At 48.9% G+C, this 15,394-nt stretch overlaps 1 protein-coding gene across 1 annotated transcript in view; it reads left to right on the top strand.

Annotated features, from left to right (window-relative positions):
- SCLY (selenocysteine lyase) overlaps positions 1-15,394 on the top strand; it is a 32,576-nt gene that overhangs the window by 14,441 nt on the left and 2,741 nt on the right. The window contains exons 5-11 of the mRNA XM_019740917.2: positions 863-990; positions 1,174-1,338; positions 2,299-2,405; positions 10,411-10,447; positions 13,085-13,168; positions 13,684-13,783; positions 14,951-15,026. Coding sequence (XP_019596476.2) covers positions 863-990; positions 1,174-1,338; positions 2,299-2,405; positions 10,411-10,447; positions 13,085-13,168; positions 13,684-13,783; positions 14,951-15,026 — 697 coding nt within the window. The remainder of the gene's footprint in view (positions 1-862; positions 991-1,173; positions 1,339-2,298; positions 2,406-10,410; positions 10,448-13,084; positions 13,169-13,683; positions 13,784-14,950; positions 15,027-15,394) is intronic.

The raw sequence follows: 15,394 nt of genomic DNA on the forward strand, positions 1-15,394 counted from the left end.
CTTCCTGCGTTCCTCAGGTGATGGACATTTGGCGTTATGATAATGCCGTATGCGCGTCTGTCTGTGTTTGTGAGGACATGTTTTCATTCCTCCTGGGTAGCAGATGCTCAGCTCTGCCCTTCTCGTGCGGGTCCCTACCCGGTACCAGAGTCTGCGGGCTGCCCTTCCTCTCTTGGGCCTGTGGTGTCACCTGCTCGCTGGGTATAAGGCCGGTCCTCCATCTGCCTCAGCTGTTGGCCTCCGTGCTGCTCTCCGCCTGTGCACCCTGAACTTGGAGGGTCACTGGATCTGTCATGCTTTAGTGTTCTGAGTGAATTATTCCTCTTAGTCTAATGCCATTGTCTTTCTTTTGTCTTTCTGGGGATTCCCCCAAATTCCTTGTCCACATGTAGCCCTTATTTGGACGTAGGTCTGTTTTCTCATTTCAGGGGCACCTGAGGGGACAGTGGATGTGTTTGTCTTCCACCATATTGAGTCAAAAACCTCTCTTTAGTCAGCCACACTTACTTTCCATCTGCAGCAATAAGATAAGTGTCTGGGACAAGTGCAGGTCAGCGCTGAGAGTGAAGGTTAAGTGCGTGGCACGCTGAGACGTTCTTGTGAACAGAGTCCCCTCACCACCCCTGCAAGCAGAAAGGGGAGTGTCTTCCACAAAATGAACCTTCTTTTAGGAAGCCTTCAGTTGCTCATTCTGGGCAGGGGGATAATGAGGGACTTCTATTCCTTCTTTATAGCACTCTGAACTTTTCCAATAAATTACTTTTTACTTGTGGAAGATGCTTTCGTTAATCTGTATCTAAATGACCTGTCAAGAGAGGACACGTGATGGGGTTAACCTCAGTATTTGTGTTTTGTGCCTCAGCGGTCACCTTTGTCCCGGTGTCCAAGGTGAACGGGCAGGCAGAGGCTGATGACATCCTGGCTGCCGTCCGCCCGGCTACGTGCCTCGTGACCGTCATGCTGGCCAACAATGAGACCGGTGTCATCATGGTGCGTCCCTGGGGGGGAGAAGGGCCAGGCTCTGCGGGTGCTCGCGTCGCGCCGGGCCTCTTCTTTCTGTGTGCTCTTGGGGTTTGTAATTGTTTGGTCTGTCCGCGTTAACGCCTCCTGGTTTCTTTCCTTCGGTTTTCATCAAATCAAAGCAACCCACTCAGTTCTGCTTCCCCCCTTCAGCCCATCCCTGAACTCGGCCGGCGCGTTGCCGCCCTCAACCAGCAGAGGGCAGCCTCGGGGCTGCCGCGTGTGCTCCTGCACACGGACGCCGCCCAGGCCTTGGGCAAGCGGCGCGTGGACGTGCGGGACCTGGGCGTGGACTTCCTGACTATCGTGGGGCACAAGGTGCGTCCTCAGGGGCCCCTTCCCTCCTGTGGGGGAGGTGCCTCCGTGACCCGAAGGCTCGCTCTAGAGCAGAGCCCGCTCACCGCTGATCACTCACCTGGCCTCAGTGTCCCTGAGAGCCAGGCCCTGGCCCCAGGGACGAGCGGCTCACTGCCCTGCCCTCGGGAGCCCTCAGAAGGGGAGACCAGCGTCAGCTAGGATGGCATTTGACGAGTGCCACCAGGGGGATGATGAGGTACCCCAACCCACACGGGGCAGGAGGGGGCGGCCTGGCAAGACTGTGGGAGGGCAGTGAGGTCTCAGGTGAGATATGAGGCAGGTGGGTTAGCCAGGTAGTGTGTGCTCTGCACTGGGCAGAGAGTATGCAGACCCCTGGTCAGCCCACCCTTCTCCTCCCACCCCAACGTGGGCTTCAAACAATGACGGCTTCCTCTGACTTGATTTCAAGTGTGGCTCCTGAGTGTAAAGTTTAGTTGTAGCAGCAATTATCTTCCAGGTGGAATGGGGGAAAGGTCAGTCATGCAGAAGCTTCTTTCATCTTTCTGGCAGTGACCAGGGCCTGAAGTCTTTCTGGCACCCTGTTCTGAAGCACAACAAACACTCAGCTGGTTTTCAGGGGAGTGTGTACGTTGGCCTGACACTGTGGCCCTTAAAGTTTTTGCCTAATTTTGATTTGAAAACATGGGCTCATCCCAGGAAAAGCCTTTGGCGGTCTCTAGTCCCAGCCCCTCTCCTTTTGCACATTCTACCAGGGGATGGGCGGGGCGGCCCTGCTGCCACCCAGCACCTGCTCTGTTCCCAAAGGCCTTTGTGACGCTGATGTGTCCGAGCACTGGTGGGTGGCACCGCCATGGGGCCCACATGTTACCTCGTGTTTGTCTATGTGCCTCTCAGCCGTCAGCACACGTACAGAGAAGGCCGGGGGTCCTTGCTGAATACAGGACTGACTTTTCCTTTCAGCTCTATGGTCCCAGGATTGGAGCACTTTACGTCCGTGGGCTCGGTGAACGTACCCCGCTGTACCCGATGCTGTTTGGAGGTGGACAAGAACGGGGTTTCAGGCCAGGGTAGGTAGAAGCTAACGAAGTCTCTGACGCACTGGCCATGCTGTGTGTCTGCAGGGCAGTGGCTTCTGTCTCTGGGAGCACGAATGACACAGTCCACATCACTGCCGTTATCAGAACGGGCTCCACAAGTCTACACTTAGCACTCACAGATCCGCAAGGATGCAAAGTAGAGGAAGGAAATCTCTGTTTCTTTCAACTACTTGAAAGAATCCGGTTCTGCTTGTAACTGGCCCAGTCCCTGCAGACGTGCCACTGGAGCCCTCCTGACTGAGACGTGCTGCTGGTCTCCCGACTTGGGGTGGGGGGCCGCACAGAGGCACCTGGTCTCTTTCTCATAGCTCTTGTGTCCCCGTGGCATACAGGGAATGAGGGGGGACCAGCAGCACACATTTTGTAAGAAACTTGAAAAAAGACAATCAGTAGCTGCCAAGACCGAGACGGCAAAGATGTTAGAATTATCAAACACGGATTTTAAGGCAGATATAATAAAAACGCTTCAATGGACACACTTGAATCAAATGAAATAGAAAGTGTCAGCAAAGAAGAAGACGATGTAAGGAACTAAATGGAAGCTTTAGAACTAAAAATTGCAGTAGCTAAAATAAAAATTCATTGGATGGGCTCAACAACAGAATCGGGTCACAGAGAAAAGAATCAGCAAACTGAAAGATAGGACAGTAAATAGAATTGTCTACTCTAAGCAACAGAAAAGAAATAGAGTGGGGAAAAATAATTGAACAGAACCTCAGGGACCTGTGGGACTATAACAAAAAATCTAAATTCATTTCATTGAAGTCCCAGAAGTAGAGGAGAAGAAAAGGTGGGCTAAAAAAGTACTTGAAGAAATCATGGCTAAAAACTTCCCAAATTTGACAGAAGATATAAACTCACAGATTTAAGAAGCTGAACAAACCCCAAACAGGATAAACTGAAAGAAATCCATGCAACACAATATAATTAAACTTCTGAAAATAACAGACAAAGAAAACATCTTGAAGGAAGCCAGAGCAAAAATGACACCTTACCTATAGGGGAAATTAATTCAAATGACAGTGGATTTCTCACCAGAAACCATGGAGGCTAGGAAATGGCACAATGTTTTACAAGTGCTCAGAGAAAAGAACTGTCAGGCCAGAATGTTATACACAGTAGAACTTTGGGAACGAGGGGAAATGAACACATTCTCAGATGAAGGAAACTAGTAGAATGTGTTACCAGAAGACCTATCCTAAAAATGACTACAGGAAGTTCTCTAAACAGAAAGGAAACAGTAAAAGAAGGAACCTTGGGGTATCAGAGAGAGCATGAGCAGTAAAAATACAGATAAATAAAATAGGCTTCCTGTCTCCTTTTGAGTTTTCTAAATTACGCTTGATGTCTTAAGCAAAAATAGCACAGTCCATATGGTTCAAAATGCATGTGGAAGAAATATTTAAGATAATTATAAATACAGGAAGGTAAAGGGATATAAAAGGAGGTAAAGTTTCTATTCTTTACTTGATCTTCTGAAAAATGTCCAGGTAACCCACAGAAAGGCAGGAAGAAGAAACTAGAAATAAAAACAGAGAGAGAGCAAACAAAAAATAAAATGGCAGACTTAAGTTTTAACATGAATAATTACATTAAATGTAAGTGGTCTAAATACACCAATTCAAAGACAGATTGGGAGAGTGGATTTTAAAAAACCGACCCAATTATATGCTGTCTACAAGAAACTCGCTTCAAATATAGTCATAGAGGCAGGTTGAAAGTAAAGAATGGAAAAAGATGTATCATATAAAGATTAATCAAAGGAAAGCAGAAATGGTTATAATAGATAAAGGGGACTTCAGAGCAAAGAAAATTACCAGAGAACGGGGGGGGGGGGGGCGGGGGACATTATATTAATATAATGATAAAAAGAGTCAGTCTGCCAAGAGGACATAACAATCCTCAATGTGGATGCACTAAACAATAGAGCTGTACAATATGTGAGACAAAAACTGACAGAACTGAAAGGAGAACTAGACAAACCCACAGACGGAGGCTCAATACCCTTCCTTCAGCAATGGATACAAGTAGACAAAAGTCAACAAGACTATGAAAGAACAATAAACCCATGAATCAACAGGATCTAACCTGTATTTTATTTTTTTAATTTTATTGGGGAATATTGGGAAGCAGTGAGTTTCTCCGGAGCCCATCAGCTCCAAGTCGTTGTCCTTCAATCTAGTTGTGGAGGGTGCAGCTCAGTTCCAAGTCCAGTCGCCGTTTTCAATATTAGTTGCAGGGGGCGCAGCCCTCCATCCCATGTGGGAATTGAACCAGCAACCTTGTTTCTGAGCCATCCGGCCGCCCCTCTGGAAGCTCAGTGGCAGCTCGTTGTCTTCAATCTAGCTGTGGAGGGCGCAGCTCACTGGCCTATGTGGGAATCGAACCAGCAACCCCGTTGCTCAGAGCTCATGCTCTAACCAACTGAGCCAGCCGGCCGCTCCTATTGTGAGAGTTTTTAATGAATGAGTGTTGAATTTTGTTACATGCTTTTTCTACCTCAAATTATATGATCATGTTATTTTTCTTCCTTAACAAGCTGGATTACAGCAAAATACATTCTTTTCAAATGCCACTGAATATATACGAATTGTGATCAAACAGTATGGTGAATGTTTAAATTTTAAAAAATTATTGCAATAAAAGACACATTGCCATTAATCCTTCTCAAAATACTCCACCTCATTTCAAACACACTTATCTTCTGTAATAATTTTTATTTAAACATTCATCGTATTTTTTTTTTATCATACCTCATACTAAGATCAACCATATCCTGTGCCATTAAACAAACCTCAATATATTTAAAAAACTGAAATTACACAGAATGTGTTCTCTAACCGCAATGGAATCACACTAGAAATCAGTAACTGGAAAATAATGGGAAAATCTCCAAATACTTAGGAAAGAAAACAACACACTTCTAAATAATCCATGGGTCACAGAGGAAGTCTCAAAGGAATTAAATACATTGAAATGAATGAAACTACAGCTTATCAAAATTTGTGAGACACAGCTAAAATACCCCTGAGAGGGAAATCTGTAGCACTAAATGCATACGTTAGAAAAGAGGGAGATTCTCAAGTCAATAATCTAAACTCCCATCTAGAAAAAATAGAACAAAATCAATCTAAAGCAAACAGAAGGAAGGGAATAAGAAAGATAAGAACAGAAATCAATGAAATTGAAAACAAAAATGACTTCTAAAAAAAATCACATAAAGAGCTAGCTTTTTAAAAATATTGATAAAACTGACAAACTTCTAGCAAGACAGACAAAATAAAAGAAGACACAAATTGCCAGCATCAAGAGTGAAACGGGATATCACTACAGACCCTACAAGTATCAAAAGGATAATAAGGGAAGGCTACAAACAACCCCATACACATAAATTTTTCAACTTAGGTAAAGTGAACCACTTCGTCAAAAAAAACACAAATGACCACAACTCACCTAATATGAGATAGATCATTTACATAGTTCTGTGACTACTAGGAAATTGATTTCATAATTTTAAAACTCCATACCCCAAAAATTTCCAGGCCCAGATTGTTTCACCAGTGAAGTCTACCAAACATTTAAAGAAGAATTAACACCTTTCCTACACAATCTCCTCCAGAAAATTGAAAAGGATGGGATACTTCCCAATTCATTTTTTGATGCCAGTATAATCCTGATACTAAAACCAGACAAAATACAAAAAAACTGCAAACCAAAGATGCCTCATGAATTTAGATGCAAAAGTCTTTAACAAAATACTAGCAAATTGAATTCAGCAATATATAAAAATAATGTATACACCATGACAAAGTGGAGTTCGTTCCAGTGATGCAAGGCTGGTTCAATATTCAAAAAGCAATCAATGTAATCCAGCTTGTTAAAGAAGAAAAATAACATGATCATATCATTTGAGGTAGAATAAGCATGTAACAAAATTCAACACTCATTCATTAAAAACTCTCAATAGGAGCGGCCGGCTGGCTCAGTTGGTTAGAGCGTGAGCTCTGAACAACAGGGTTGCCGGTTTGATTCCCACATGGGCCAGTGAGCTGCACCCTCCACAACTAGATTAAAGACAACAAGCTGCAGCTGAGCTGCTGGAGGGGCGGCTGGATGGCTCAGTTGGTTAGAGTGCAAGCTCTCAACAACAAGGCTAATGGTTCAATTCCCGCATGGGATGGTGGGCTGTGCCCCCTGCAACGAGGATTGAAAACAGCGACTGGACTTGGAGCTGAGCTCCATTCTCCACAACTAGATTGAAGGACAACCACTTGGAGCTGATGGGCCCTGGAGAAATACGCTGTTCCCCAATATTCCCCAATAAAATTAAAAACAAAAACAAAAAGTCTCACAATAATATGATTAGAGGAGAACTTCAACTTGAAAAGAGCATCTATAAAAATCCTGACAGCTAAGATCATGCTCCTTGGAGGAAAGCCTGAAGGTTTTACCCCAACGACCAGGAACAAGCCAGGGTGTCTCCTTTCACACTGTAAGTCAATAGTGCTGGGAGTTCTGGTCAATGTAGTCAGGCAAGAAAGGAAACATAAGGTGTATGGATTGGAAAGGAAGAGACAAAACTCCCAATTTGTAGATCCCATGATTGTCTATGAAGAAAACCCCATGGAATAGATAAGAAAACTAGAATAAAATAAGTGAGTTCAGCAAGGGCACAGGATCAAGATAAACAAACAGAAATCAATTGTATTTCTATATACTGATAATGGACATACAGAGAACCAAATTAAAAATACGTTACCTTTGACAGTCACTCAAAAACTACTCAGATATGCTGACAACTGCACAGTGCAGATGGAAGAAACAAAGGTCTAAATAAATGGAGAGGCATACCATGTTCATGGACAAAACTCAATATAGTTCAGATGTCAATTCTCCCAAAATTGACATACAATTTTAACACAATTTCTGTCTATCAAAATCCCAGCAAGTAAATAATTGGAACAGAATAGACATGACTAGAAAGATACCCAAATGATTTTTACTATTATTATTATTATTATTATTATTATTATTTTATTGGGGAAGGGGAACAGGACTTTATTGGGGAACAGTGTGTACTTCCAGGCCTTTTTTCCAAGTCAAGTTGTTGTCCTTTCAGTCTTAGTTGTGGAGGGTGCAGCTCAGCTCCAGGTCTAGTTGCAGGGGGCACAGCCCACCATCCCTTGTGGGAGTTGAACCGGCAACCTTGTGGTTGAGAGGACGCGCTCCAACCAACTGAGCCATCCAGGAGCTCAGTGGCAGCTCAGCTCAAGGTGCCGTATTCAATCTTAGTTGCAGGGGGCGCTGCCCACCATCCCTTGCGGGAGTCGAGGAATCGAGCTGGCAACCTTGTGGTTGAGAGGACGCGCTCCAACCAACTGAGCCATCCGGGAGGCAGCTCAGCTCAAGGTGCCGTATTCAATCTTAGTTGCAGGGGCCGGAGCCCACCATCCCTTGCGGGACTCGAGTAGTTGAACTGGCAACCTTGTGGTTGAGAGCCCACTGGCCCATGTGGGAATCGAACCGGCAGCCTTTGGAGTTAGGAGCACAGAGCTCCAACCGCCTGAGCCACTGGGCCGGCCCCTGCCCAAATGATTTTTGACTGAGATGCAAAACCAATTCAGTGGAGGAAAGATAGCCTTTCAAGAGATGGTACTAGAGCCACTGGAATCCATAGGCAAGATGAACCTCAACCCAGTCTCACATCTTATCAAGTATTAAAATAGATCGTGAACTTAGATGTTAAACAAAAAACTATAAAACTTAAAGAAAAAAACAGGAAAACATCTTCAGGCTCTAGGGCCAGGCATAGAGTTCTTAGACTTGACACTAAAAGCATCTATAATAGGAAAAATTGATAAGTCAAACTTCATCAAAATTTAAAACTTTTGCCCTGCTAAAGACTGTTAAGAAGATAAGAAAACAAGCTACATGCTAGGAGAAAATATTTTCAGATGACAGCTCCGACAAAGGACTAGTATCTAGAATATATAAAGAACTCTCAAAATCTAACAGCAAAAAAACCCAAACAATTCAGTCAGAAAATGGGCAAAAGTCATGAACAAGCATTTCAGCAACGAGGACACACAGATAGAGAACAAGCACGTGAAAAGATGTTCAAGGTCATTACCTGTTAGGAAAATGCGAACTGAAACCACACTGAGATGCCATCACTCCACACCCATCAGAATGGCTAAAATCAGTACGGTGACACCACCACATGCTGTGAGGACGCAGAGAGGCTGGACCCTCGTACACGGCTGGTGGGATGTATGTGGTACAACCGTTCGTAACAGTGTGGTAGTTTCCTACCAAACAAACATGCAACTTGTACAAGGCCCAGCAAGTGTGCTTGTGGGCGTTTATCCCAGAGAAACGCAGACTTCTCACAACGCCCGCTATACATGAGTGTTTGTAGAAGACCTGCTCCTAATAGCCCCAAACTGCAGACAGCCCAGGTGTCCTGAAATGAGAGAATAGCTAAACCAGCTGTGCGGTCTGCACAGCAGTGAAAGGAACGAACTGTTGACACACACAAACTACAGCCTGGAGGAATCTCAAGAATGATGGTGAATGAAAAAAGCCCAGCCCCAAAGTTATAAACTATGATTCCATTTCTAGAATATTCTTGAAATGACAAAATTATAGACGTGGAGCTAAGGGTTAAGGGGGGGGGGGAGTGGGCCCAAGGAAAGTGAATGCATTCTCTGCCTAGTTGATATCTGCTGTAGTGTTACTTGGGGGGAAACTGAGTAAAGGGTACACAGGGCGTGTCTATATTGTGTATTACAACCACCAGTCGATCTGCATTATCTCTAAATAAAAAGTTGAATTAAAAAAAGAAAAGGTGGGACATCAGGTGTCGGAAGCGAAAACAAGTACCTCTGTATGTGTATGGGGTGTGGGAATCAGTGCAAGTTACCCTCGATGGCAGTGGAGGAGGGCTGACCACTCAGGGGAGGGTGGGGTAGTGGGGACGGCCTGGTAACAGGACTGGGCTGGCACAGCAGGCTCCAGGTCCTCCCCGGGCCCCGCTCATCCACCCTGCAGCCACGCTAGGCAGGCACAGGTCACAGGCCTTTCAGACGCTCCTGGTCTGATTCTGTTGTCCGCATATGAGGGGAAGGCCTGCAGAGGGGAGTGCTTAGGATCCCCTGGCTGGTGGAGGAGACAGGGCGAAGGACAACACCCAGGCCTCTGGCTCCTGGCCCAGAGCTCCAGACCACCAGTCCGTGTCAGAGCCCGCCTCCTGGGACAGCAGGCCCGTAAACTAGTTACAGGAAGAGGGTGAGATCGGGTTTCCTATAATCCCTGAGCTGTGCGATCACTTGTCTTGTTATCCACAGGGAAACAAGCAGTTGCCAGCTCCAAAGGCTTAAGAAAACTTGATTTAGACAAAACTTAAAATGAAGGAAATTCTTAAGTTGGTGTTGGTTTTTTTTCCCCCTGAAATGGAACGAAGAATCTTGTTTCCCAATTTCTTGGATCTGTGTACGAGAGCCCCTGGTCATGCAGCTTCTCGTGTCCCTTTCCTGCATGTCTGTCACGCCCCAAAGTCTAGTAACAAAGGGTTTGTCCCATTTCATGGCTGAGAGGCTTCAGAGGGAATGCGGCTGCAGGGGACAGCCTGAGGGCAGACCCCCTTGGCAGTAGGGACCAAAGAGGTGCGCTCAGGTCTGCAGTCAGAGGACGGGCTTCTCCAGGGAAGGAAAAGGTCCAGATGGAATTGTCACTGAGGACACCCGATGTGTTGCCCACAGACGGCCGTCTCCACTGTCACTGGGCAGGACGGGTACACTTTGCAGGGAGGCCTCTGGGGCATGTAGCTGCCATTCAGTTGACCCCTCAGCACACATGTGGAAAGATGGTGGTGCGATTCTGTTTTTATTTGAACACATGACTTTTATATAGACAGGATTCCTTCCTGGGACTCTTGTCTTTGCATGGCAATAGGATTGAATCCCTTCTCTTACAGGACAGAGAACACCCCGATGATTGCCGGCCTTGGGAAGGTAAGCCTTGGTGACCTTGGACAGATGACCTTGGTCTCCTTCCCTCTCCCTCACCTACCACACTCACAACACTTGTGCCACTGATATGGGGTTTCTCTGCCACACCAGCTGGGTGCCCTACAGGTTAACTCAATTCTTACCCTGTCTAGCTGGAGGTGGCCTCAGGTCCACAGGTTAAGGGCTCAGTCCCACGAGACACGCCCCCCCAACACACACTTCAGACTCTAGTCCCAAATCCAGGGTGTCACCCGTGCTTCTGACCAACCAGCTGCAAATTGGAGGTTCTCATGATCCCCTCCCGAGGTTCGAATAATTTGCTAGAGCGGTTCACAGAACTCAGAGAACTGTTTTCCTACCTAGATTACCGGGTTTTTGTAAAAGGATGTGATAAAGAATACAGCTGACCCTCCCAGCTGCTCCACGTGTTCACCTACCTACCAGCTCTCCCAACCCTGTACTGGATTTTACGGAGGCTTCCATCCATCGTTAACTCCATTCCAGCCCCTGTCCCCTCCCTGGAATATGAGGCGTGGGGCTGAAAATTCCAAGCATCTAGGCAACCAGCCTCCATTCAGGAGCCATCCAGAGATGCCTCATTAGAACAAAAGACACCCCTGTTCCCCAGGGAATTCCTGGGCTTTATTCCAAGGGATTTAGGAGCCAAAGACCAAGTACTAGAACAATAGACCCAGGTGCTCCTACACCTTAGAATTCAGAGGCTTTCAGGAGCTCTGCCAGAACCGGCAGAGTCCACACACCTGTCCTGTCGTCTCACGTCAGTCCTGCTTTCCCAGGCATCAGCGCTTTATGGAGGTCATGGTCACAACCCCCACAAGTGACACATGCAAGGAAAACCCTCCAATTTTCTGTTTCAACCAGGAGGTGTTCTTGGGATCTGTGAAGTGGGTTTCACATGCTGGGCATTTACAGGGAAAAGCTCTTTTTCCGAGTCTTCTCATGAAAGAAATGCAGTGATGTCATCACAGCAGAGAAAGGTCAGGCTGCAGGTTTGCTGGGTCCCCTCAGTCAAGTGGCTCCACCTCCCTGAGCCCTGGCCGTCCTGCCTGCAGGATGGGGGTTGTGGTAGCAGCTTCCTAAAGAGATTTCTCCTGATGATTAGATGGGGGCTCACCTGAATGCTGGTGCCCCAACTGGGGGCCCCTAGCCCTGTGGTGACCCTTTCCCTACTCCTGGCTTGTACCTGTGCCCAGATCTTCTGATCTATCATCCACTCGGGGACAAACCGCCATCCCCTCCACGCTCCCTCCATGTCCAGCCTGGACTCAATGCAGTCTGAACCTGGCACAGGCCCTGTCTTCCCTGGAGGACATCTTCGCCACCCAGGCCACATCAAGATCAAGGTCGCTCCCGGCCTTCCAGCCTTCCCTGTTGCCCAGAGAGCCCCTGCTGTTGTCGCCTCTGTGTCCCATCATGTCCCTCTTCCAGAATATTCCCCCAGTCTTTGAAACTGTGCTCTGGCCCACACCCCAACTCCTGGGTTCCTCTGCCCCAGGAGTGGCCTGCTCACCCCACCTCCCATCCTGACACAGTCTCTGCCTGTTCTGGGCCCTGACACTGGCTGAGCCATGTTGTCATGTCCTCGTCCGCCTCCCGGCAGCTTTTTTGCATGGCTGCTGCTGGGACACTCCTCCCTGGCTTGTTCCCCCTGTGCCTTGTCACCTGTCCTCGGGCCCCCAGGACCATCCCAGCCTCCTCTCCACAGCAGCTCCCTTGGAGCTCTAACGCCAGCCTGTGCTCAGGTCTTGGACATCTCACGGCAGGTCCTGACTTTCCTCCCGGGAGACCCATGTCCCCACCTGCTTATTTGACATTTCCTCTTGGTCCACAAAGTGTTCCACTCTCTCCTTCATCATCCCTTCTTTCTCTGGGGTGCCTCCCGCCATCCAGGTTCTCACTTCCAACATCTAGGAGGTGCCCTTGACACCACCCTTGTCCCCTTCACCTGACGCACCAGCCAGGGCTCTACTGTATCCATGACATATGCAGGATCTTGTCCATTTCCACGGCCACCAATTCGGCCAGGTCATCCCATCTTTTGTGGACACCTGCCAGGCTCTCCCATTCTCCACACAGTGTCCAGAATGATGGTGAAGCACGCAGATCGGATCATCTGCCCCTTTCTCAGAATCCAAGGGCATTTGGATCCCATGCTGGTTGCACATAGGCTCAGGTCCCACCTGTCACCAGGGCCTCTGGGCCCTGTCCCCTCCCTCACTGTGGGGCACTCTCTCCATGTGCCTCGGGCTCTGCAGAGCGCTGGCAGGAGGCGGTTCACCTCTTCCCTTGTGTATCCCTCCTCACTCTCTGGAACCAAAATGTTCCTCGAGGACTGGGATTCTTTTTGGTCTTAAGGGCTGTGGTATCTCGTGCCTGGAGATATCAGGAAGTGCCCGATAAAGTAAATTTCTGCGGAAAAGTGCAGATAACACTTATCATGGCCCCTGTCACAGGTCACTTGGGAAGTACTATTTATGATGTTCTAGAAAATGAGCAGTTTGAGGAATGTCATCTCTGTCCCATCAGGAATCATCACCTCCATTACTCACAGCTCCTGGCTCTCCTTTGCTTGACAATAGTTGGATGCTTTCTTGCACTGTCACCTTCCTGTGTCCGTAGGCCGCCGAGCTGGTGACGGAGAACTGCGAGGCTTATGAGGCCCACATGAGAGCCGTTCGCGACTACCTGGAGACGAGGCTGGTGGTGAGTGGCGGTCAGCTGAGGGGCAGCCGGCTGTCTGTCGGGCCTAGTGGTTTCCTCTGCCAGTGAGCAGTGAGGAAGGGGACCCGTGACCCCAGAGGGCAGGCAGGACATGGGGTTTGACTGCACTGGACGAAAGGAGCTGTGTTGGCTGGAACCCACTGCCCAGGGGCTCTGGAAACAACCAAGGTCATGAGCGGAGAGGGAAGAATTAAATGGCTAGACGTAAGCTGGAGTCAGAAACCCCCAAAGACGGAGTTCAAACCCAGTGGATTATCTTTTCAGACTCGGGATACAGACACACCGGAGACGGTACATTTAATGACTGTGTGGAAGATCCATAGATACTCTGAATTTTTCTCCTAATTGTGCTTTCTATAGTCCCCTATTGTAGGTAGATGCGTATGGATCACTATTTTATGTGTTGAGGTTGAGGTTGAGGTTTTGTTTCCCAGAAGTCTAAAATTCATGAGCGAGGGACTTTGAAGCCGTTACTGAATATTTCATTGGTTTTTCAGGCTGAATTTGATAAGAAAATCCATCTCAACAGCCAGTTTCCAGGGACTGAGCGACTCCCGAACACGTGTAACTTCTCCATCCGGGGACCCCAGCTCCAAGGTGATGACTGTCTCCTCCTGGTCTCCCCATGGTGTGGCGGGGCTGGCAGGACGCCTGCTGTGGGGGGGACCACGGCTCGGGGAGCAGAAGTGGGTGGTGTCCTGTGGTGGGCGGGGCTCCGTGACGGCTCTGCCCACGCCCCCCCAGCTCGATGACCTAGTGCCCAGCGCTCCACCAGCCGGTGCGCCCACCCGAAAGCTATTAGGGAGGGCAATCAAATTCAATGCATTTAGGCTAGTTGGTCTATTTTTGTCAGCCATGTTTACAAAATATTTTATGAGGGTAAGGGAAAGTAGAGGCAGCCAACTTCAAAAACGGGCTCAGGGTAAGGACGAAGTGTAGAGCTGTGCGTTTTCCCTGTTCCTGCGACAGCCGCCTCCCACGCAGGAAGCTGTTGGGAAAACGGCTCGTCCTGAGTCCCTGGGGCCCGCGTCCAGGACGTGACCTGCCGTGTTTTCCCGCGAGGACATTCCCTTGGCCTCGCGAGCCCGCGTGATCCTCCTCTGCAGATCACATTTGCCTTCGAAGACCCGGTGGGGCTTGGTTGGTCGTCCTGGGTCACGGACTGAGCAGCGGGCAGCATATCGCTTAGCGCATCCTCGGGCTGCAGCGTCCTCACTGGGGCGGAAGCAGCGTGTCCTTGTCGTGGGAAGCTCAGTTCCTGTCCTCCTTCCCCCTTTTAATGGGGGCGGACTTTGTATTCAGTGATGACTGGCGTTAACCTAAATGAGGCAGAGTCCCCTTTTATTTAAACCTGCGGTCGTGGGTTTATTGTTTTACTCTCTGTCTGCGGGTGAGAGGCCTGGGCGTGCCTTCTGGCTTCATAAAGACAGCTGCCACGTGCCTCTACCTTTGGGAAACGCCCTTGTACGTTTATATTAAGTGAGGCAGCCAATCGGAATTCTGGGTGTCGCACTAGACAGCCTATTGGAAATAACGATTTCAAGGCCAGTTCTAAGCGAATAGTGCCTGCTTTTCTGCATCCCAGGAAGAGAGCAAGCATTTTCTCTGGGTCCTGCTGCACTTTCTGTCACCTGTGCTCGGGGTTCCGCCAGGCGGCACGATGAAGGGAGCCTCAAGACTCGCAGCACAGAAGAGGCAGCGGGGGCGGGACAGGTGAGCCCTGCCTGGAATTGCCACCTCAGGGGCCGTGTGCTGTCTCCTCAGGCCGCTTGGTGCTGGGACAGTGCAGGACACTGCTGGCCAGCGTGGGGGCTGCGTGCCATTCGGACCAGGGGGACCGGTAAGTGCTGTCCAGGCGCTGGGCCTGGCCTTCACGGAGCTGTGCAGCCTGGTGGGGACATAGAAAGTGACCAGACATTTCAGGGCCAGGGGCTGACGCTGTGTCCTGTGAAGTCCCCTCTGTGGGAGAGGAGGGTGGAAGCTGCAGCCTAAAGCAGGGCTCGCAAGTGACCAGGAGACTTTTAGTGTCAAATGGGCTTGGAGGAACAGGGGCTGGGCCGGGAGGGCGGGACTGGAGGAGCAGGGGCGGGGCCTGGAGGGCGGGGCTGAAGGTGCAGGGGCGGGGCCTGGAGGGCGGGGCTGAAGGAGCAGGGGCGGGGCCTGGAGGGCGGGGCTGAAGGAGCAGGGGCGGGGCCTGGAGGGCGGGGC

The sequence above is a fragment of the Rhinolophus sinicus genome, linkage group LG01 (assembly GCF_036562045.2).
Source record: "Rhinolophus sinicus isolate RSC01 linkage group LG01, ASM3656204v1, whole genome shotgun sequence".
NCBI lineage: Eukaryota > Metazoa > Chordata > Mammalia > Chiroptera > Rhinolophidae > Rhinolophus > Rhinolophus sinicus.